This window comes from Mustela nigripes, chromosome 13 (genome assembly GCF_022355385.1).
Source record: "Mustela nigripes isolate SB6536 chromosome 13, MUSNIG.SB6536, whole genome shotgun sequence".
NCBI classification, from domain to species: Eukaryota; Metazoa; Chordata; class Mammalia; order Carnivora; family Mustelidae; genus Mustela; species Mustela nigripes.
In genome coordinates, this window is record NC_081569.1 from 131,677,090 (window position 1) to 131,702,493 (window position 25,404).

Sequence of the window (25,404 nt, forward strand, 5' to 3'; positions counted from 1 at the left end):
TACAAGATATTGCCAAATGTGTCCTTATGGGCAATGATTGTCCCTGATTGAGAACCACTGGTTTAGTGTCGTAAATTTCTAGGTAGTGCTTTTGTGGCATCCTGTAAATTTTTATATGTTGTGTTTTCATTTAGTTCAAAATACTTTCTGAATTCCCTTTTGATTTGTACTTTTACCCATGGGCTATTTTGAAGTGTAGTTTCCAAATATTTGGTGATTTTATTCTTTTGTGGTCAGAGATCATACTTTGTATGATTTGAACCCTTTTGAATTTGTAGCTTGTTTTATGGCCCAGAATGCGGTCTATGTTTGTAAACATTCCATATGCACTTGAGAAGAATGTATATTTCTGTTACCATTGAAGAGAAGAATTCTGTAAGTGTCAGTCAGGTCATGTTGATTGATACTCTTGTTCAAGTTTTGCTGTTTAAATTGTTGCTGATTTTTGCTTATTCTGCTGATATTTCTATTGATTATTGAGAAGGGAATATATAGCCATTCCAGCTTTATTTTGACTGGTATTAATGTGGTGTACTGTCTTCTGTCCTTTTACTTTCAGCCTGTTTGTGTCTTTATGTTTAAAGTGGGTTAATTATAGGCAGCATATGATTGGATCTTGCTGTTTTATTCATTCTTTCTTTTTTTTTTTTTTAAGATTTATTTATTTATTTATTTAACAGACAGAGATCATAAGTAGTCAGAGACGCAGGCAGAGAGAGAGGAAGGGAAGCAGGCTCCCTGCCCAGCAGAGAGCCCGATGTGAGGCTTGATCCCAGGACCCTGGTATCATGACCTGAGCCGAAAGCAGAGGCTTTAACCCACTGAGCCGCCCAGGCGCTCCTGTTTTGTTCATTCTTAATGAAGAACTGGTTGGTCTGTTTGACTACTGGGGAGCTAGTGTCACTGCTCAAGGTGCTGTCTCCTCTAACAGGTATGTTCCTGATCTCATAGGGGAACATGCAGAGATGGGGGCCAACTTGGTGGACAGAATGGAGGGCTACTGCATTTTCCTCCACTAGGGCAACCCTCTGGGGACCCTAAAGGGTGCCAGTAACTGTGCCTGAGAGAGATGGGTCTTTTGGAATCTTGACTTGCACTGTTGCTGACCAATCATAACCTTCAGTGGCCTTAGTACTCTGTTAAACCAGGTGTTAACCTATTAGTTCTTGAGTTGTGGAAGATCCAGAGGTGGATCCTGGGAGAGGAGCTCAGCATAGTGACTGTTCACTATCTAGAATGTATGGCTGTATTAGTACATACCAGCCAGTTAGGTGGTGTGTGCACCTCTGTTTATCATTTTTGAGTATTCTGGGTTTAATTCTAATTACTGCATCCTAACTCCTGTTAGGAAAGAAGAGGAAAATAAAGAGATCATCACAGGAAACGTTTTCACCTACAATGATTGCATATGGTTGCTCTGACCTCTCCCCTGAGCTTCAAGGCTTACACACATCTCTATTTCAAAGCCCTATTAACAAGCCCCTCAAATTCAACAGTTCAGTTCACTGAGGCCTAAAACTTAGGAGTCACATTTGGATTTCTTTCTCTTCCCCCACCTTCTATAGTCAGTCACCAATTCCTGCTGTTGACTTTTCCCACAAAGGGAATCCTGTTGATTCAGCAAAGCTGAGGTTATTAAACTTACTTCAACAAGGGAAAGCACAACTTTGACAGAGTTCTTGGTAGTTAGGGGAAGTTAGGAAAGGGTATTTCTATGGTTCCGAGATTGGGGCTCTTAAGGTTTAAGGCACTTCCTTCAAGATGGGGAACTGGTTGGGGTGGGCAAAGTATGTGACATGGTATTTGGAATTAGTGGACATAATAAAAAAAGGCTATAGAAGTAATTTGTTACCCTGTCAGGAGAGCTCTTTGCCCTGATGCACACACTGTTTGCTCAGATAAGCTTATTTGTAAGAATTTCTCGAGGCAAACAGTAAAGCTAATTACTGGTTTAGTCTTACCATCCTGGGCAAAAACAGTTTCCTGGGGCACAGTTATATCATATTGACTTAATTCTCTCTGCTACTCTTAGTTTTAAGCTTTTCTTTAGTACCCCCCCCCTTTTTTTAGTCGCCTTTTTTCTACCTACACTGTTACCACTGCCCTAGTTCAAGCTTTCATTATAACTTGCCTAGATTATTTAAAATGTCTTATAACTCATCTGTAGTCTTTTGTCCTCAGATTTGTTTTCCGTATTGCCACCAAAGTAATGTAACTATATTGCAACTCTGACACTGATGTATGTAAAACCCTTTTAGTGGCTTCTGGTTGTCTGTAGGATAAAATTGGCACCTGATCTTGTTTGCACTCTTTCTGCATTGCTGTCTGACCTTTGATTTACTCCATCTATGCATTTGTTGATACTGTCGCCTCCACCTGAAATATCTTTTCCTTCTTACTGTACGTGGCTAATTTTCATTTGTCTTTTAAAAAGTTAAGTTGGTCAATATCTCCTATAGGAAATGTTTTCTGAACCTAGATTGTGCTTCGAGAACATACTATATATAATGCTGCTATTACATTTACCATATTGTGCAGAAATTACCTTTTATGAGGGGAGAGAGCCACCTAAAGGCAAGTTGTCTTTTTTTTTTTTAAGATTTTATTTATTTATATGACAGAGATCACAAGTAGGCAGAGAGGCAGGCAGAGAGAGAGAGAGAGAGAGAGAAGCAGGCTCCCCGCTGAGCAGAGAGCCCGATGTGGGGCTCGATCCCAGGACCCTGAGATCACAACCTTGGCAGAAGGCAGAGGCTTAACCCACTGAGCCACCCAGGCGCCCCAAGGCAAGTTGTCTTACTAATTTCTGTATCCTCTAGGATCTGCAATAGGGCTCAGTTCTAAGTTCTGTTTTTACTCACCCAAACAACTTGGGTCAAAAAGGGAGGACTTAAGGACTTAAGGGGAGATAAGAGGTGATGATTTAACTTTAAGTTGATGTATTTGAGGCAACACCAATGCACCCAGATAGAGAAATTTAAATACAAGAGCAAGATTTAGAAGTATTATTGGGAAATCATCACATTGGAGTAATAGTTTGAATTGATTATTTCACCAAGGGTGATAGTGTAAACAGGAAAGTACAGATGGAGGACTGGTATTTGGGAAATACACTCAGTGGGTGGGAGAGAGTAGAGTAAGCCCTCAGAGGTATCAGTAGCAACAGAGATGAAGAAGATAAACCAGAGGCATAGAGATATTGGGGTAAGGAGAGGCAAGGAGGAAAGAAGTGTACAGAGGCGAGCTGGAGTCATGGTGTTAAAACTTACAGACCAGGGGGCGCCTGGGTGGCTCAGAGGGTTAAGCCTCTGCCTTCGGCTTAGGTCATGATCTCAGGGTCCTGGGATCAAGCCCTGCATCGGGCTTTCTGCTCAGCAGGAAACCTGTTTCCACCTCCCCGTCTTTCTGCCTCTCTGAAAAAATCTTTAAATTTTGCAGAGCAGTTAAGTAGTATGAGAACTGTGGAAAGATTTTTTTGAATTTGCCTATCTAGCTAGCAGAATGGGGATTTCATTTCCTTTTTTTTTTTTCCTTCTTTTTTTGTAGGACAAAATAAGATTTTTTGTTCTTAGTTTTTAAACTGGCAAAAATATATCCTTTGCCTGTGTTCAACCAGGACTTTCTCAATGGCTGTGATCTTTCTTTCTTTCTTTCTTTCTTTTATTTATTTGGGAGTGAAGTTTAACTTTATTGGGGGTCTGAAGTAAATGTCACTTTGAATTAACTTTTTTTTTTTTTTTGGTTGTTACCTCTTTTGTCTTTGTGAGCAAAATCATTGTATATATATAGATTACTTGAAAACAGAATGTTTGGTCTTTCCCTTGATGTGTTAATTCTTACCTTAATTACTAGATTATTTACAGGCCATTGGTAATTACCCATTAAGAAGTAGCAAGCAAGATATTATCATTAGTATTTTCATTTTATCAAGTTCATTTTAGAATTATTGTGATTATATCACTCATTTTCAAAAAATTTTTGGCCACCAAGCCCTTTCCTTAAACATATATGGAATCCTGGGGCGCCTGGGTGGCTCAGTGGGTTAAGCCTCTGCCTTCGGCTCAGGTCATGATCTCAGGGTCCTGGCATGGAGCCCCACATCAGGCTCTCTGCTCAGTGGGGAGCCTGCTTACCCCTCTCTCTCTGCCTGCCTCTCCGCCTACTTGTGATTTCTCTCTCTGTGTTAAATAAATAAAATCTTTAAAAAAAAAAATATGGAATCCCAATATATGAATCAGATAAAATGGAGTTTGTATGAAGCTGTGACAGGGACCTGAAGTCCCTCGTATGGGTGTCTAACCTTCTAACTTCCTTCTCTTTTTCTCCAGCCAGTGGTCCTCCTCTGTGGAAATCCTAGTGCTACTTAAAGCATAGTTTGAAAATCACGGATACGTAATACTCTTTGTGGAAATGCTGATAACCATATTGGTACTGAAAGTCACAAGATACTTAGATGTCGAGTCAGTTGGCACTTCCACTCTGTTGTCTTATTGGTCAGTAGAATGTACAACAATAAATAGCTGCCCAAAGAAGAAGTAAATGTACTAAAATTATTTAGACAGAGGTCGTATGGCTTCCTTTAAGGGAAGTTGTCCAGGTTGTTCCTTTGTCAATGTGATGTTGGACTTCCAGTACATCTGTAGTCTCCTTCCAACACCAGTGATTCTCTTTGGTCTTGTATGTCTACATTTATCCTACCTAGTAAATACTATCTAAATATGATGGGGATCTATGTTGTCTTTTATTTCTTCAAATTCATAGTGTGCCATAAATATGAGAGGTCCTGTGTTAAAATGCGGGCTAGTATTTAAATGAGATACAGTTTACTATTAAGGAAATAGAAAATTGCTGTAAGGTTTGATGAGTACAATAAAAGCAGAAGATATTAATGGAAGTCCTATGAAATGAAAGGATCTAACCCAGACCAGCTAGGAACTTGTTAGAAAAAATGCTAGTTTCCCTGAAGACTCCCAAGTTTACTTGAAAGATGAGTAGACTTTAACCAGAGGCAAATAGGGAAAGGTCTTTCTAGCAAGAGAGGAACATATAATTAGGTTCTGAAGAGGGCATGCCTTGTTTGGAGACCTCTAAGTAGTTTAGTATGGCTGGAGCTTAGCATGTGATTGGGGATTGGTGAATGAAACCAGATGAAAAAGGACTGTGTTTTGCCAAGCTTAGAAATCTGGACTTGACCTTGAAAGTGTTGTGAAGCGAGTGAAGGATTTTAAGCTAAACAATTCCATGGTCAGATTTGTGTTTTAGAAAGCATTTTGGCAGTAGTCAAGAGAACAGATTAGAATGAACCTTTCTTAGAAGCAAAGCAACCATTAAGTAATTGACTTTTGCAGTAATTTACACAAAAATGTCTGAGGATAGTAGAACTGATGTGGGTGGGGGAATGAATTCAAGATATACTAAGGAGGCAAGAGCAGTAGAATTATTAGTCAGAGAAAGAGTGAATTCAGGGATCACTCTTAGTAGGGCTTGTAGGCCCCCTACAAAGAGAAAGAAGTTAAGAAGAAAGGAATCTCATTGGCTTTTTGCCCCAAGATTCTTAGAGTGCCAACTTGAGCAAGGATATAGATGCTTTTTTATTTCTGTATATTTGTATTTGCATATGTTTTTCAAATGTATATGAAGAAGTAATAACAGGATGTATTATCAGGGAAGGTTATGGAATTTTTTTTTCAAATCTATTAGGTTAAGATAGACTCTTAAGATAGTTTAGGAATGAGTGATCTACTAAAAGGGAATGGAATGGACTACCTTTTGTCCAGTTACTTGATTATTTATCTATTTCATATACTTTATAAATCAGTTTCGATTTGAGAATAAATTCATTTTTAGAAAATCCAGGGTTTTTTCCTTTCCATTTGTTTGTTAGAATTTTTACCTTTTAAGACGATGTGTGGTAGGATTGGGTTGTCTGTATAAACTAGCTAATTTAGTAATACTTCTTGTGTGACAGTATGCATTTTAAGATACAAAATGATTTTCATCAGAATGCAAACTTTGATTTTTAAGTCTTTGATTGGTGTCCTGTGGGAATTAATGTTTAATCCCTTGCTCTTTAACATTCCTAATAGAGAAGATGTTTCCTGTATATAGTTTTGTCACATCATTTTTAAAAGTTAAGATCTGTCTTAGGCTTGTTGAGGTGGTTAAATCCCCTCAAGGAAGGAATGAACAATGCTGTGCTCCTTAACAGAAAACTAGAGGTATTGGTTTCAGATTTTGAGATCTACTCAGCAAAGGGACGCATTCATTATGTTTATTCATTGGTTCTTGAATGTTCTGTTGTTTCTTACCAGTTAGGTCTTCCTTCCCTGTAGATTTGTGATTTCTTCTGTACCTTTGAAAGCATTAGAGAGTTACCTCTTCCAGTAACAAAAACCAAAAATAGACGATAGTTCAATACCTTTTAATTTACAGTATTAATGGTAAGACTTGTACCTTTATAAATGAAAGCTGTTAGTTCACTTTCATTCTGTAATGATTATAGATATGAAAGTATATTCTGATGTTATATTACTTGCAAGGAATTATTTCCTTAGAATAAATTAATCCTAGTAGAACTTTTTATTCTTTATGTTTATGTTTGTGTTTATTTTTTTAAAGATTTGTTTATTTACTTACTTATTTGAGAGAGCAAGAGAGCACAAGCCAGGGGAGAGGCAGAGGGAGAAGCAGACACCCTACTGAGCAGGGAACCTGACATGGGGCTGGATCATAGGACCCTGGGCCAAAGGCAGACACTTAACTGACTGAGCCATCCAGGTGCCCCTCTTCTTTATGTTTAAAAGAAACTTTATTTGCTTCCTTTTTATAAAGATGTTTTATATTCAGGCTATAGTCCTTGGTTTGTTTAATGTTTTCTAATACTAAGCCAAAAGGTCCCTAAATTTTAGTGTTTAGGAATTTTTTTTTCCTAAAGTATGAATGTTTTCAGACATTGTCAGCAGTCTGTAATTTGGCCTACATGTACAGATTTCCTTATTCAGAAATAGAATGGATTTGAGGGGTAGGTCAGTAGGAACACTCATTGAATTATTACAATTAAAATGCTTGAAAGTTCTTTGAATAAAATCTTTTCCAAAAATTAAAGGTTATTGTAGTTTTATAAGAACTATTATAGTTTTATGGGGGTTTTTGAAAAATGAAATGATTTATTTGAGTTTAGAGTTAATCTAATAGGAGGGATACTAGTTGTTCATTTTCTGTTAAACCAAAATGTTTCATTTGGGACATTAGTTTTATATCAGCATGGCAATCCAAAGTTGAAATGTATGAGAGGTAATAACCTCTTTTTCATATTTCTTTAACTCTGTCTACAGGTTGTAAAAGTTAAAATGAACAAACTACGGCAAAGTTTTAGGAGAAAGAAAGATGTTTATGTTCCAGAGGCCAGTCGTCCACATCAGTGGCAGACAGATGAAGAAGGGGTTCGTACTGGAAAATGTAGCTTCCCAGTTAAGGTAAGAGCTTGTGTTTCTGTAATTCTAGACATGGAAAAGAATTGACAGCCTATTATATGTGAAATCCCATTGATTAGGACCATTAAAAGAAAACCCTATAAAAACTAATCCATTTCCTGCTTCAAAGTAGAATTAATAAGAAAAATATAATTAGTGTTTTTTTTTCTCTTTATCTTTTAAATAAGAATTTCTGATATATAATCTGGAATCACTACAAATAAGATCACTTCTGAGGAGAAACTGATCCAAAAATCCCAAATTATCAAGAATCAAATTATTTTGAGTAATAGCCTTACTAAGTGGTAGCGCAGAGGGAACAGGAATCTGTTTTCTTAAATATAGGCCTGGTATGTTTTAGAAAATCTTAATAGAGTTAAAGGATTTTCTCTCTAATCTTTTAACTGTTTGCTGTACAGAGGGCATTTAAACTAATGCCTTCATTTGTCAGATCAGAAAATGGAAGCTCAAAGAAGTTAAGAACCATAGTGAAGATGTAAAGAAGGGGGTGCCGTGTCGGTGTTTTTTCTTGCTACTACTTGACACTCTGGAGAAAAGGGGTAACATTTAAAGTCACAAAAGAAATGTACATGCTACACTGTTCAGTGAGAAGAAGCAATTTATAAATATATAAGCATTCTATGAGATGTGTTAAGTATGGGCGCAAAAACATACAAGGTACTAGACCAAAATGTTAATGTAAGAAGAAATATACTCTAATATAAAATGTTAACATTTTTCCCTACTTTCTACATATTCTTATATATGAGTATTCTTACTGTGATTTTTCTCCTTGTACTGCCTCAGAAAGGGAAAAATGTTGTATGACAGGAATAGTGATTTGTAGAATCCACAGGTTAAATAAATACATGTTGTTGTTGTTTTTAAGATTTATTTATTTATGAGAGAACACGAGTGCATGTGTATGTGGAAGTGCAGAGGGAGAGAGAGAATTTCAAGCACATTCCCTGCTGATCAAGGAGCCCAACACAGGGGCTCAATCCCACAACCATGGGATCATGGCCTGAGCCAAAACCAAGATTCAGATGCCCATCCAGCTGCACCACCCAGTGCCACGTGAATACATGGTTTTTAAAATACACAAATTTCGGGGCGCCTGGGTGGCTCAGTGGGTTAAAGCCTCTGCCTTCGGCTCAGGTCATGATCCCAGGGTCCTGGGATCAAGCCCCGCATCGGGCTCTCTGCTCAGTGGGGAGCCTGCTTCCTCCTCTCTCTCTGCCTGCTTCTCTGCCTACTTGTGATCTCCATCTGTCCAAAAAACAAAACAAAACAAAACAAAACTTTAAAAATAAATAAAATAAAATACACAAATTTTCCCATAGTCTGTCAATAACTAAGCATTTTCCTAATCACTGAGCTTTGTCTACTTAACTCATTTGCTGTTCTTCTATTATAGGATTAATAAACTTAAATATTTTAATTTAAAATTTTGGTTATGATATTAAAATATTTAAAAACCCCTCATACATAAATACTAACATGTTCTCTACTATCTCCCCAACCCCATCCCAAAGAGTAGGCTCATTTTGATTGTACAAGTTGAGTATTATAGAAATGGGTGTACTCTTATACATTGTTGATTACTTAAGAGTGTAAGTTACAACCTCTTAGGGCAATATGAAAATATCAATTAAAATTTTATTTAATTTTTAAAACATGTGGTTTACATTTTGTTTTAAAGATTTATTTATTTATTTGTTGGAGAGAGAGAAAGAGTGAGCATGAGTAGGGGGTTGAGGGGTGGAGGGGGGCGCCAGGCAGAGGGAGAAGCAGGCTCCCCAGAGAGCAAGGAGCCTGATGTGAGACTCCATCCAGGGTCCTGGATCATGACGTGAGCTGAAGGCAGATGCTTAACCCACTGAAGCACCCAGGTGTCTCTCAGTTAAAATTTTATTTTACTTTATTTTTTAAAAGATTTTATTTATTTATTTGACAGAGAACACAAGTAGGCAGAGAGGCAGGCAGAGAGAGAGAGAGAGAAGCAGGCTCTGCACTGAGCAGAGAGCCCGATGCGGGGCTCGATCCCAGGGTCCTGGGATCATGACTTGGGCCGAAGGCAGAGGCTTTAACCCGCTGAGCCACCCAGGCGCCCCTCAGTTAAAATTTTAAATGCATTTTCATTTGATCAGAAATTTTACATTTAAGAACTACGTTTGGGGGGACTTGGGTGGCTCAGTCAGTTAAGCATCTGATCTGCTGATCTCAGATCTGATCTCCTAATCTGAACTGCTGATCTCAGCTCAGGTCTTAACTTTAGGATCATGACTTCAAGTCCTGCGCTGGGCTCCATGCTAGGCATGGAGCTTACTTAAAAAAAAGAAAAGAAAAGGAAAGAAGGAAGGAAGGAAGGAAAGAAAGGAAGGAAGGAAAAGGGACTTATATTTAAGGGGCCCTGGCGGGTTCAGTCAGAAGAGCGTGTGACTCTTGCGGGCTGTGAGTTCAAGCCCTACATTGGGTATGGAGATTAATTTAAAAAAATAATAATAAACTTTGAAAAATAGTAGGAGGCAAACCATAAGAGATTCTTAATTATAGAGAACAAACTGAGGGTTGATGGAGGGGAGTTGTGCCTGGGGAGGTGGGCTAAATGGGTGATGGGGATTAAGGAGGGCACTTGTAATGAGCTCTGGGTATTATATATCAGTGATGAATCACTAATTCTGTTCCTGAAACCAGTATTACACTATATGTTAACTAACTGGAATTTAAATAAAAACTTGAGACAAGGGACACCTGGGTGGCTCAGTTGGTTAAGCAGCTGCCTTCGGCTCAGGTCATGATCCCAGCGTCCTGGGATCGAGTCCCACATCGGGCTCCTTGCCCCACAGGGAGCCTGCCTCTCCCTCTGACTCTGCCTGCCACTCTGCCTGTGCTCGCTCTCTCTCTGACAAATAAATAAATAAAATCTTTAAAAAAAAAAAAAAAACTTGAGACAAAAAAGAATTACATTTAAGTACATTCATAGATAAACTGGCACAAGTGGTCATTAGCATTGTTTGATAGCAAAATTCTGGGGCGCCTGAGTGGCTCAGTCATTAAGCATCTGCCTTTGGCTCAGGTCATGGTCCTGGGGTCCTGGGATTGAGCCCCTCATCCGGGCTCTCTGCTCAGGGGGAGGCCTGCTTCTTCTTCTCCCATTCCCCCTCTCTCACTGTCTCTCTCTCTGTGTCAAATAAATAAAGTCTTTAAAAAATACGATAGCAAAAATCTGGAAACAAGTTAAATGCCCATCATTCTGGGATTCGCTTAAGAAATTAGGACATCCAGGGCAGCCCTCTCAGGCCCCTTCCCTCGTTGGGAGCTTTATACTGTATCACTCCATAAACTTTGTACTATTGCTCAGGGAAAAAAAAAGAAAGAAATTATGACATCCATTAAGTGGAATTCTTTGCTACTCTTAAAAAAGGAACAAGGTATACCTATATTCATACATTTGGTAAAATTTTTTGAATACCTGCTATGTGCTGGGTATATGCTAAGTGGTAAACAAAATGACAGTTCTTGCTCTTGTAGAGTTTATAGTCTCCCCATGGAAGTACAGACTTAAATTAGATGTTTGCTTTAATAATACATGGTTTTAGGGGCACCTGAGTGGCTCAGTGGGTTAAGCCTCTGCCTTTGGCTCGAGTCATGGTCTCAGGGTCCTGGGATCGAGCCCCGAATCGGGCTCTCTGCTCATCAGGGAGCCTGCTTCCTCCTCTCTCTCTGCCAGCTGCTCTGCCTACTTGTGATCTCTCTCTATCTGTCAAATAAATTTAAAAATATTTTTTAAAAAATAATGTATGATTTTAGACGGAGATAAATGCTTTCTAAAAAGGCAAGGCTGTAGTTTAAGAAGTTTATGAGATGAACCTGGAAAGAAGTAGGGTGTGGCCTAATAGGCCATGTTAAGGATTTGGAACTTTAATAGGAAGCTACTACGTGGTGTGTGTTTTTTTTAAATTATTTATTTTATTGTGGTAAAATACACAACATAAAATTTACCATTTTAACCATTTCTGTGTGTACAGTACAGTAATATTAATGACTTCATATCGTTGTGAAGTCATCAACACCATTCATCTCCAGAACTTTCCATCTTCCCAAACTGGGACTCTGGGTGTGGTGTCATTTGGAGGTAGTCCATGGTGGATGTGAAGAGTTTGGTGAGAGATTATTACAGGGTTCCAAAGGAGAGATAATGTTTACTCTGAACTAGGGTGATAACTGTGGAGAAGAAAAGAAATTAAGTAAATTGAGAGATAATTAAGAGATAAAGCCAACAAGAATTGGAAATGGACGGAATGGTGTTAAGGATGACACCTAGTTTCTTGTCCCAAACTGATAGAGGTGATGATCATTGACATAGGACACATTGAAAAAATATTCTGTGATGTGCTCACATAGAAAGATAACTTTAATGCATTATTAGGTCATAAAGGTAAGGCATAGGGCAATGTATATAATGTGATTCTGTTTATAGTTAAAAAGAAAAGCAAGGAAAAGCAGATATATAGATATCTGCTTATATATGTAAGAAATATCTGTAAGAGGGGCGCCTGGGTGGCTCAGTGGCTCAGTGGCTGCCTTTGGCTCAGGTCATGATCTCAGGGTCCTGTGATCGAGTCCCGCATCGGGCTCTCTGCTCAGCAGGGAGCCTGCTTCCCTCTCTCTCTCTCTGGCTTCCTCTCTGTCTGCTTGTGATTTCTCTCTGTCAAATAAATAAATCTTTAAAAAAAAAAAAAGAAATATCTGTAAGAAGACACAAGTAAATCTGAATTATAGAATGGGAATGAAGGATTGGGGATCTTTTTATTTTTCAATGTATATCTTTTGGAACTAGTGATGTTTCTCATGACCACATATCATATTTGTAATAAATAAGCATATATGTATGTTTTTAAAACCTCATTCACAGGATTCTGAAAGGCTGGTATTATAGTATTGAAATAATTGAAGTAAAGTTAATTGAAGCACTTTCAATTGCCTGTGAAATATACAGCTTTTAAGTATTTTGTTTTTAAAGATTTTATTTTGACATGAAGAGAGCACAAGTGGAGGTGGGGAGAAGTAGGCTCCCTGTAGAACTCGATTCTAGGATCCTGGGATCATGAGCTGAGCTGAAGGCAGACATTTTAACTGACTGAGCCACCCAGGCACCCCAGCTTTTAAGTATTTTGTGTGAGACAAGTAAGATTCAATATCATTCAGTGCTGCAGTCATTTATCATAATAAACAGTTGATGGGACGTACTTTAGAGATAAAAATATAAGATGTAAGATTTATATGTTATGTAGGCAGGGGAGCTTATTTAGGGTGTTTTTTGTATAGTCTTCTCCAAATGTCCTCTTGAAAGCCTTTCTACAAGACATTCATCTTCTCTGCTATGTTGTGGCTCCCCATCCTTTATCTGCCCTTCCTTCCCACCCCACATGCATATACAAGTGACACATGGTTGGATAGGAGAATCAGAACCTGAAATTATTTTTGGTAACCTAAAAATAGATAATTTTCCTCACTCAAATATAGCTGGGCAAATAATGTCTTATCTCTTCTTGCCTTAGGGACCACTGAATTCTGAACCTAATGAGTTGGCATAAAAAGTTATCCCAGTAGACAACTAGGAGGGTGGCGGTGGGCATGCTCACTGAGGAAGAACATGTTTGAGAGTAGAGAAGATGAATTCCTTTTGAAGTGCTAGTGAGATGTGTGCATGCAGATCCCCACTCACCACGGGCACCATGAGTTTTGATTTTGAGATTACAAATAAATTCTAGTAAGTAGGTACGTTTGCAAATATGGAATCCTTAAATAATGAGGGCTGACTATGTATAACTTATCACTGAAGTCATGAGTAAGTGAGATTGCCTAGGGGAAGTAAGAGGAGGGGAGGGCCTAGGACAAACGTAGAAGGGAGAGGCAGTGAGATGTTTATCTTCAAAGGAGAATAAGAATGAGAGGTCTCAGAAGGCGAGGTTTCAAGGAAAGAAAAAGTGGTCAAATGCTATGAAGAGATCAAGGAAAAAATGAAACTTCATTAGATTAAAAATCTGAAAGTCTTGGTGACTTTGATGATAGCACTTACGGGGAGTCATGAGGATGGAATCTAGATTGAGGAGAGAATGGGTGCAAAATAAAGAGGAAGATGACAAATCTAGAGATTACAAATTCAAGAAGTTTGTCTGACAAGGTTGTATGAGTGTGGGAAGGAGTGGAAGGGAAGTATTACAAAGCTCACAAGAAAACTTTTGGTGGGGGCGCCTGGGTGGCTCTGACTAAACACATGGAAGTGTGCTGGTAGGTACAAATATGGTAGACCAAATGGAGAACTGAGCACATGAATGCTAGAATTGCATGTGTTTACCTCCTGGACTAACACTGCTGATTAAATGTTCTGCCAAGTTCTTCTGGGGCCCAATGTTTTTTAAAAGATAAGGATTGCCATTGTGCTAGAAGTTACAAGAGATAGTATTTTAATAACGGATTTTGCGGGGGTTGACCCTTAGAACAATAATACCAAGCAATTCTTGGACATCAGCAGAGTGTTTGAGAATTCAACCTAATTGTGACACTGTCTTACCTGCAGATAGCATCAGATTCCTCAGTTTTATGGTTCAGGCCTATAACACTTTCCCCTTGCCCCCCACCCCATACTTCAGATACCAGTCACAAGGCCCAGATTGTTTGTTACCCATGTTTCTGAATAATGGTGACAGATTAGAGATCCACTGATCTCCGTAGGTTTAATTCATTTGCTAGAGCCAGCTCACAGAACTCAGGGGGAACACTTAATATTTAACAATTTATGAAAGGACATGATAAAGTGTATGAATCAATGGTGAGATAAAGAGATACACAGAGGACCCCTGGGTGGCTCAGTCAGTTAAGCATCTGCCTTCTGCTCAGGTCATGAACCTAGCGTCCTGGGATTGAGTCCTGCCTTGGGCTCCCTGCTTCTCCCTCTTCCTGCTTCTCCTTCTGCCTGGTACTCCCCCTGCTTGTGTTCTCTCTCTGTAACAAATAAGTAAATAAACCCTTTTTTAAAAAGAGAGAGAAATACATAGGATGAAGTCCTGAACAAAGTTGCTTCTGCCCTCATGGAGCTTGGGGCCTGGCTTGGTGGCACGTGGAAGTGTTCTGATTCCCCAAGTAGGTAAGCTCTTCAAAAAGAAAGGCCCCAAACTGTCTTTTGGAGGCATCTTTACATAGTCATAATTGACTAAATCATTGACTGAATCTTCAGTCCCTCTTCTCTCTCCAGAGGTTGGGAGATGGGACTGGCAGATCCAAGCCCCCCCCCCTTTTTTTAGATTTTATTTATTTGACAGACAAAGATCACAAGTAGGCAGAGGCAGGCAGCAGAGAGAGAGGGAGAAGCAGGCTCCTCACAGAGCAGAGAGCCCAATGCAGGGCAATCCCAGGACTCTGGGATCAGGACCCAAACTGAAGGCAGAGGCTTTGGTTAAAGCCACTGAGCCACACAGGAGCCCACCCCTTTAATAACTGCTTGGTCATCTAGGCAACCATCTGCCTCCCTTAAATGCTTTCCCAAAGTTGTCCCTTTACATAACAAAAGACACATCACTTCTAATATTCAGGAAATTCCAAGGATTGGGGGAACTGCCAGTCAGAAACTGGACAAAGAGTAAATATATATGGGAAATATATTGTGGTCCTCTGAATGACCAAATCTGTATTTCTTGCAGATCACAGTATCACACAGGCTTTTCTTATTTTGCATGTAACCAAATAGCCATGGTACAGAAAGTAGAGCTCTTGCTATTTCAGTTTTTCTAATAGCATAGGTCCTAATCCGCTGGTTTACCTACCGTATAACAAGTATCATTTGTAATTTCAGAAGTTTTGCGTGCACAGTGTTAATCCCAAATGAAAAGTTGCTAACTGTACTTTATCAAGAAAACACAAGTACACAGAATAAAAAGTAAAATGGAAAAATACAGATACAAATGGAATTTTTAAAATTAAGATTCTATGCAAATAAACTTGAAAATACGGATAAAATTGGTAATACCCTTGGGTTATGTAAATGACCAAAACCGCCTCCCCCCCCCAAAACTAAAAATATAAAGAAGACTAATTCGTGTAGTAGAAATACTGTAATATGTAAAAGAATTATCTGCCTCCTTTTTTCCACCTCCCACCCCTAACATACAAAGGGAACTATTAATTTAACCCTAATCCTAATTGTGTGTGTATATATGTAAAATGGAGTTAGAGTTAAATCTAAATAATGACAAGTTTTTAGTCCATTCTAAGTGTCTAGTAGCACATTGAGATGTCATACAAGAAACAGAATATCCTCTATGCATACTACCTATGAGTAATTTTCCAAGTTATTGTTACCAGAAATGCCTCCATATTTCTTAAACACTCCCCTTTGAGAAACCACTGATATAGGGCCTTACAGATTATTTTAAGGACTTTGGCTTTTATTTAGAGTGGAATGGGAAACCATTGGAGAATTTTGAGCAGGGGAATGACTTTATGTAAATTTTTAAAAAAATTTTTTTTAAATACTCTATTTATTCACTTGACAGACAGAGATCAGAAGTAGGCAGAGAAGCAGGCAGAGAGAGAGGGGGGGGAGGAAGCATGCTCCCCGCTGAGCAGAGAGCCTGATGTGGGACTTGATCCCAGGACCCTCAGATCAATGACATAAGCTGAAGGCAGAAGCTTTAACTCACTGAGCCACCCAGGTGCCCCTATAAATTATATTTTATTTTTATTTTTTTTTAAAGATTTTATTTGTTTATTTGACAGACAGAGATCACAAGTAGACAGAGAGGCAGGCAGAGAGAGAGAGAGGGAAGCAGGCTCCCTGCTGAGCAGAGAGCCTGATGCGGGACTCGATCCCAGGACCCTGAGATCATGACCTGAGCCGAAGGCAGCGGCTTAACCCACTGAGCCACCCAGGTGCCCAAATTATATTTTTAAATGATTACTCTGATTCTTATGCTGAGAATCAGCTGTAGAGAAGAGCAAGGGTGGAAGCAGAGAGATCAGTTAAGTGGCTTTTGTGAAAATCTAGACATGGAAGATGTGATGATTTCCATCAGGGTGATGGTAGTAGAAGTGGTAAGAAGGGGTCAGATTCTGGATGTATTTTGTAGATAGAGCTGATAGTATTTATTGATGGATTAAATTGTGAATGTCAATCGAGAGAGAAGTCAAGCATAGTGCAAACATTTTTTATCTGAGTGGTTGGCAGGGTAGACTTGGCATATGGTATTTTGGGGAAGACTGTTGGTAGTAGAGTAGATTCATGAATGAAGGATAATACCGAGCATTTAATTTTGACTCTATTATAAACGGTAACTTTTTTAAAATTTCATTTTCTGCTTATTGCTGATTCACATATGACATTATATTAGTTTAAAGTGTACAACATAATGATTTGGTATTTGTATATATTAAAAATGATACAATTGACTTTTTATTTTTAATATTTTACAGTTGACTTTTGTATGTTAAAATTGTATCTAGTTTCCTTGCTAAACTCACTTATACTAGTAATTTATTTGTATATTCTTTTAGGTTTTCTACTAATACAGTTATATAATCTATGAATAGTTATTGTTATATTTCTTACATTCTAATGTAAGAAAAAGTTCAGTGATTTGCACTTTATACTTTCATGTATATATGTATGTATGTCCCTTCATTGCATTGGTCAGAGACTGATGTTTATAACTTTGGGTAGAATTGGTGATAAAAACAATTCTTGCCTTATTCTCAGTCTTACCACAGTTTATCAGATTAAACAAGTTCCCTTCTGTTCTTGTTTTAAAAATTATTAAAATTATGAATGGAAACTAAATTTTGAGATGATTGCATAAATTTTATCTTTAATTCTGTTAGTTGGTAAATTATACTTGTGATTTTTTTAATAGTCCACCAACCTTACATTCCTAGAATAAATTCAACTCATTATAGACAGATACTGATCAAGTTGAGGTTATATAGTATATTTCTAGGTTCTCTTTGGTAATATTTTGTTCAGAAATTTCACATCTATGCTTTTGAGTCAGAATGGACTTAAATTTTGCTTTCTCATTTTGTCTTTGTTAGATTTTGTGTTAATAGAACTGGGGCTGGATTACAGTTTTAGCAAGACTCTGTCTACTTCTGGTTTACTTCTGGTATGGGGACGTTCTTTTCGTGTGTTTAAGCTGAGATACACTTTAGTGTTCACTGGAATCTATTCCTCCGGTTGGTCCGGAATTCTAATTCTTCACTCTTCAGCAAATTGAAAATGCTTTAACATGTTTATCTGTTTCCTATAATTCTTGTGAGTTGGTTTTTAGACACCTGATCAGATTTAATATTTTTAATTTTTTATTTTTTATAAACAGATATTTTTATCCCCAGGGGTACAGGTCTGTGAATCGCCAGGTTTACACACCTGATCAGATTTAATTTATTAAGCTTTGCAGAATGGTGATACTTTAATTCTGTCATCCTTTCTTCACTTATCAGCTGTAATATTTCTATAAAGCAAAATCCCCATATCTACTGCTTGGTTGGCAGTGGTACAGTTTAACTAAAAAGTTAGGGTAATTTCATTTATGAAGGAAATATTGAGCCATAAGCAACATTACCAAAATGGTTGACTGTTCATTTGATCAACTTTTTTTTTTTAAGAATAACATTGTTAATGTATGTAAGACCGGTAAACTATAAACCATTACTTAAATAGGAGAGTTGTAGAAGTAATGTGAGATAGTAAAAAGAAGATAGTTGAAAGAAGAAAGATCTAGGAGTGAAAAGATGAAAGGTCTATTACTGGCTCTGTTAATTTACTGGCTACATGACCTTGTGCAAATCACTTAACTTTTTTGACACCAGTGCCATCCATATTTGAAAGGTGAAGGTTTTGAGTCTCCTTAAGTTCTTTTCTAACTTTAAACTCCTGTGATTAGATTTAATACATATACTTAGGTCAGATGACTCGTTCAATGTAATCGTACTCGAAATTTATACATAAAAGTAATCTGTTATAATTTGACTTAACTACTCTTTAATTAAAGAAGCCAAACAAATTTTGATATCATGTTCTACACATCTGCATCCTGTATGTGCAATATAATACAGGTTATGTATATTTGATAATATGCCTTACACCTTATAAATTGATTATGATGTCATTTTTTTGCCCATGTTGGGAACTGTTGACTGTATGTTCTCTCACATCAGAGCTGTGCATTCCTTCTCATGGCCTACATTACCAAAACAAGGGGGGAAGTCTACTTTTTAAATAATTTTTTCAAGAAAAGGAAAAATGACTTAATTCATCCAAGAATGAAATTCCACACACTAATTTTTCTAAAGTGCATTTTTGTGAATGAAAGTCCCTTACTCAGAGGGAGTTTGGAAAAGACATACAGACAAAAGAAGTCTTCGTGTCAAATATTTGAGCCATTAAAGCATAAATCAGCTGCAGTTCTTCAGTGAGATAATGTCTCAGAAGAGAAAAGAGACCTCTTTAATAATGTTTATTTGAGGGGCACCTGGGTGGCTCAGTGGCAGAGAAGCCTCTGCCTTAGGCTCAGGTCATGATCCCAGGGTCCTCTGATGGAGCCCCGCATCGGGCTCTTTGCTCAGCAGGGAGCCTGCTTCCTCCTCTCTCTCTGCCTGCCTCTCTGCCTACTTGTGATCTCTTTCTGTCAAATAAATAAATAAAATCTTTTAAGAAAAAATAATAATGTTTATTTGAGTGGGCATGTTTTTCTCATCATCTAGGAAGGCACAGCACTGATTTCCATCTCCACATTCCCAAAATAAATTATGCAGTCTATATAGGAGATATTTTTGTTCTGTCTTTTCCATTAAGTCTCCCCCACCTTTTTTTTTGTTGGCATAAATACCCCTAAGTGACCAGTTGAATTGATCAAAATGATGGAATAAAATCCCTTGTAAACACTTTGAAACCTATATTCATATCTCAGCAACTAAAGGTAACTCTGAGACCCTAAAACCCTACTTTCTTATTTATTTATTTATTTATTTATTTATTTATTTATTTATTTGAGAGAGACAGCACAGGCATGAGGGGCAGAAGGAGATGGAGAGAGAATGTCAAGCAGACTCCACCCAGAGCATGGAGCCTGATGTTTTAACATTCATTCTGAAGGTCTGGATTCATAAAAAGCAGAGCATTAGAACTGAGAACCCATTGAAGAACCAGAACCTTCAGTGGGATTTATAATCAGTGAAATAGAGAACTAAAAAAAAAAGCAAAAACAAAACAAAACATAAAACCAAAAACAAAAATTAAAAAAAAAAAGAAAAATAGAAGGTTGCCTCTGCTCACACCCTGGGTGAAAAAGAGGCGTCTCCCACCAAAAATTGAAACCGTTGATCTGGACTTTATATGCTATAACCTGCATGGTGTAAGAATCCTCATATTAATTATACAGTAGGTCTTAGGCTACAAATATATCTGTGGTACCTTTTAGAAGCAAATGTAAAACCACTGTATAATCCAGAAGGCATGATTTTTTTCCAGAAAAGTTGAGCTTCATTAAAGATGAATTTACAATTTAAAAAAGAAAGTTATAAATCATATGTGGAAGTGATCAGCAGTTAAAATAAGGATTGTACAATAAAGGACAAGAATATTAGCACTGTAAGAACTTGAATTAATAGACTATAGAGGACACTATAAAATATGTATATATAAAATCATTAACTAATTCAAACCATAAGGCAAAAATAAGACAGTGGAAAAGAAGGAATAGATAGATCTGACAAAGAATCAAATCTAAGCTTCTGAAAATGAAAAATACTGTTACTATGATTGAATTTAGTTACTATTGATATGAATTTAGATTCGACTTGTTGAAAAGAGAGTTGGTAAACTGGAGATAGATTTGATGAAGTTACCGAGAGTACAGCACAAGGTAAGAAAGAGAAGATCCGAAAAAGAAATGAGGAAGACTTTGAACAAATTAAAAAGGCCCATAGTTCTAACAGGCCTAATGAGAGCTCCAGAAGAAGAGAGGAAGAGGATTTCATTTAAATCAATACCTAGGAATAAACCTAACCAGAGAGATGAAAGACCAGTACTCTGAAAACTATAAAACACTGATGAAAGAAATTGAAGACAATACAAGGAAATGGAAAGACATTTCATGCTAATGGGCTGGAAGAACAAATATTGTTAAAATGTCTGTAGTACCCAAACATTCTATACATTTAATGCAGTCTCTATCAAAATACCAACAGCATTTTTCACAGAGCTAGAACGAACAGTCCTGAAATTTATATGAAACCACAGTAGACCCCAAATACCCAAGGTAATATTAAAAAAGAAAAACAAAGTTGGAGGTCTCACAATTCCAGACTTCAAGTTATATTACAAAGCTGCAGTAATCAAAACAGTATGATGCTGGCATAAAAATAGATCATAGATCAATGGAACAGAATAGAAAACCCAGAAACGAACCCATAGCTATATAGTCAATTAGCTTTATAACTATATAGTCAATAGTTATATAGTCAATAGCTACATAGTCAATCTTCAACAAAGCAGGAAAGACTATCCAATGGGGAAAAGCCAGTCTCTTCAACAAATGGTGTTGAGTAAACTGGACAGCAACATGCAAAAGAATGAAACTAGACCACTTTCTTATACCATATACAAAAATAAATGCAAAATGCATTAAAGACCTAAATGTGAGACCTGAAACCGTAAAACTCCAGAAGAGAACACAGGTGGTAACTTCTTTGAAATTGGTCATAGCAAATTCTTTCTAGGTAGGTCTCCTGAGGCAAAGGAAACAAAAACAAAATGAACAATTGGACTACATCAAAATAAAAACCTTTTGCGCAATAAAGGAAACAGTCAACAAAACGAAAAGGCAACCTATGGAATGGGAGAAGATATTTGCAAAAGACATATCTGACAAAGGGTTAGTATTCAAAATCTAAAAAGAACTTAAAGGGGCGCCTGGAAACCTCTGCCTTGGGCTTGGGTCATGATCTCAAGGTCCTGGGATCAAGCCCCACATCAGGCTCTCTGCTTAGCAGAGAGACTGCTTCCCCTCTTGCTCTCTGCCTATTTGTGATCCTTCTCTCTCTGCCAAATATATAAAATCTTAAAAAAAAAAAAAAAAACTTAAGAAACTCAAAACTCAAGAAACAAATTATCTAATTAAAAAATGGGCAGTAAAAAAAAAATGGACAGTAGACATGAGTGGACATTTTTCCAAAGAAGACATACAGATGGCTAACAGACACGTGAGAAGATGACTAGCATAACTTATTATCAGGGATATGCACATCAAATCCAAACTACAGTGTTACCTCACACCTGTCAGAACGGCTAAAATCAACAACACAAAAAATGACGGGTGTTGGCAAAGTTGTAGAGATAAAGGAACCCTCTTGCAGGGTTGGTGGGAATGTAAACAGATGCAGTTTACATCTGGAAAACAGTATGGAGTTTCCTCAGAAAGTTAAAAATAGAATTACCCTGTGATCCAGCAATTGCACTACTAGATATTTACCAAAAGAAAACAGAAATACAAATCCAGAGGCATATATGCACCCTGATGTTTATAGCAGCATTATCTACAATATTCAAATTATGGAAGCAGCCCAAGTATCCATCGATTGATGAATTGTTAAAGAAGATATGCTATGTATATACGATGGAATATTACTCAGTCTTAAAAAATAATGAAATCTCGCCATTTTCAATAACGGGGAGCTAGAGAGTATAATGCTAAATGAAACAAGTAAGGAAAGACAAATGCATATAATTCCACTTAAATGTGGAATCTAAAGAAGCAAAGGGAAAAAAGAGGCAAACTAAGAAACAAACTCTTAACTATACAGAACAAACAGATGGTTATCTGAGGAGAGGTGGGTGGGAGATGGGCTAAATGGGTGATGGGGATCAAGGAATGCATTTCTTGTGATGAGCAGTGGGTAATGTATAGAAGTGTTGCATCACTATATTGTACAACTGAAAGTGATATGACATTACTAACGAATTTAAATAAAAACTTAAAATATAAATAGGTAAAATGAAAAGAAATGAGCAAAGGATGTAAATTGATATTTCCCCAAAGAAGATACACAACTTGCCAATTAGCATGTGAAAAGATAGATTAGGAGGATACAAATAAAAAACACAAGATAACTACTTTACACCTGTTAGGAAGATGGTATAATTTAGAAAGAGAAAGAAAATGAAGTGCTGGTGAGCATGTGGGGAAATTGAAACCCTCATGCATTTTGATGGGAATGTTAAATAGTGCAATGCTATGGAATATACTTGCTAATCTAGAAAGAAATGTACAAGAGTGCATTTGAAGTCTACCATAAAACTTCAGAGACAAAAGACTTGAATAAATACTGTAGATGGAACAGGTCAGTATTATCAGTTTTTCTCAGCTAGTGAACTTAAGGCAATCTTAATTGAAACACCAAGGGTTTGGGGCAGCTGAGTGGCTCAGTTGGTTAAGTGTCTTCCTTTGGCTCATGTCATGATCCCAGGGTTCTGGGATTGAGCCCTGAGTCAGGCTCCCTGCTCAGCAAGGAGTCTGCTTCTCCGTATCCCTCTGTCCCTCCATCCCACTTGTGTGCCCTCGCTTGCTCTCTCTCAAATAAATAAATAAAATCTCAAAAACACCAAGGGTGTTTTAGACAGGAATTGAACAGAATTATTCCAATGTTGATATCAAAGATTAAAGACAGGAAATAACCAAGAAAATGCTATGGGAGAAAAATTAAAGAAAGTGATCATGCCAAAACATATTAAAACTTTATTTATTTATATTAATTATTTTATTAACATATAATGTATTATTTGTTTCAGGGGTACAGGTCTGTGATTCATCAATCTTACACAATTCATAGCCCTCACCAAAGCACATACCCTCCCCAATGTCCATCACCCAGCCGCCCCATCCCTCCACCCCCCCTCCACTCTAGCAACTCTTAGTTTGTTTCCTGAGATTAATAGTCTCTTACGGTTTCTCTCCCTCTCTGGTTTTATCTTGTTTTATTTTCCTCTCCCTTCCCCTATGATCCTCTTTCTTGTTTCTCAGATGCCTCATATCAGTGAGATCATATGATAATTGTCTCTCTCTGATTGACTTACTTCACTTAGTTTAATACCCTTTAGTTCCATCCACATTGTTGGAAATTGCAAGATTTCATTTTTGATGGCTGCACAATATTCCATTGTTATATACCCACATCTTCTTTATTCATTCATCTCTTGATAGACATTTAGGCCTTTCCATAATTTGGCTATTGTGGACATTGCTGCTCTAAACATTTGGGTGCATGTGCCCCTTCGGATAACTACATTTGTATCTTTGGGGTAAATACCCAGTAGTGCAATTCTGGGTCATAGGGTAGCTCTATTTTCAACTTTCTAAGGAACCTCTATGCTGTTTACTAGAGTGGCTGCACCAGCTTGCATTCCCACCAACAGTGTAGGAGGGTTTCCCTTTCTCTGCATCCTTGCCAACATCTGTCATTTCCTGCCTTGTTAATTTTAGCCATTCTGACTGGTGTGAGGTCCTATCTCATTGTGGTTTTGATTTGTATTTCCCTGATGCTGAGTGATGTGGAGCACTTTTTCATGTGTCTTTTGGCCATCTGGATGTCTTCTTTACAGAAATGTCTGTTCATGTCCTCTGCCCATTTCTTGATTGGATTATTTGTTCTTTGGGTGTTGAGTTTGAGAAGTTCTTTATAGATTTTGGTTACTAGGCCTTTATCTGATAATGTCATTTGTGAATATCTTCTCCCATTCTGTCAGTTGTCTTTTGGTTTTGTTGACTGTTTCCTTTGCTGTGCAAAAGCTTTTGATCTTGACGAAGTCCCAATAGTTCATTTTTGCCCTTGCTTCCCTTGCCTTTGGTGATGTTTCAAGGAAGAAGTTGCTATGGCTAAGGTTGAAGAGGTTGCTGCCTGTGTTCTTCCCAGGGATTTTGATGGATTCCTGTCTCACATTGAGGTCTTTCATCCGTCTTGTGTTATTTTTGTGTATGATGTAAGGAAATGGTCCAGTTTCATTCATCAGCACGTGGCCATCCAATTTTCCCAAAACCATTTGCTGAAGAGACTTTTTCCCATTGGACATTCTTTCCTGCTTTGTTGAAGATTAGTTGACCATATCATTGAGGGTCTATTTCTGGGCTCTCTATTCTGTTCCATTGATCTGTTTCTGTTTTTGTGCCAGTACCATACAGTTTTAATGATTATAGCTTTGTAATAGAGCTTTAAGTCCGGAATTGTGATGCTACCAGATTTGGTTTTCTTTTTCAACATTCCTCTGGCTATTAGGGTCTTTTCTGGTTCCATACAAATTTTAGGATTATTTGTTCCATTTTTTGGAAAAAAGTTGATGGTATTTTGATAGGGATTGCATTAAATGTATAGATTGCTCTAGGTATAGACCTTTTCACAATATTTATTCTTCCAGTCCATCAGCATGGAACGTTTTTCCATTTCTTTGTGTCTTTCTCAATTTCTTTTGAATATTCTGTAGTTGGCTGAGTACAGATTCTTTGCCTCTTTGGTTAGATTTATTCCTAGGTATCTTATGGTTTGGGGAGCAGTTGTAAATAGGATCAAATCCTTAATTTCTCTTTCTTCCATCTTGTTTTTGGTGTATAGAAATGCAACTGATTTCTGTGCTTTGATTTTATATCATGACACTTTACTAAATTAATGAGTTCTAGCAATTTTGGGGTGAAGTCTTTTGGGTTTCCACATAAAGTATCATATTATCTACAGAGAGTTTGATTTTTTTCTTTGCCAATTCGGATGCTTTTTATTTTGTTGTTGTTCTTGTTGTTGTCTGATTGCTGAAGTTAGGACTTTTAGTACTATGTTGAATAGCAGTGGTGATAGTGGACATCCCTGCCGAGTTCCTGACCTTAGGGTTGAA

At 37.5% G+C, this 25,404-nt stretch overlaps 1 protein-coding gene across 8 annotated transcripts in view; it reads left to right on the top strand.

Annotated features, from left to right (window-relative positions):
• NUMB (NUMB endocytic adaptor protein) overlaps positions 1-25,404 on the top strand; it is a 189,381-nt gene that overhangs the window by 113,606 nt on the left and 50,371 nt on the right. For all 8 annotated transcript variants that reach the window (XM_059373800.1, XM_059373807.1, XM_059373803.1 and 5 more), the window contains one exon: positions 7,335-7,475. In XM_059373800.1, coding sequence (XP_059229783.1) covers positions 7,335-7,475 — 141 coding nt within the window. The remainder of the gene's footprint in view (positions 1-7,334; positions 7,476-25,404) is intronic.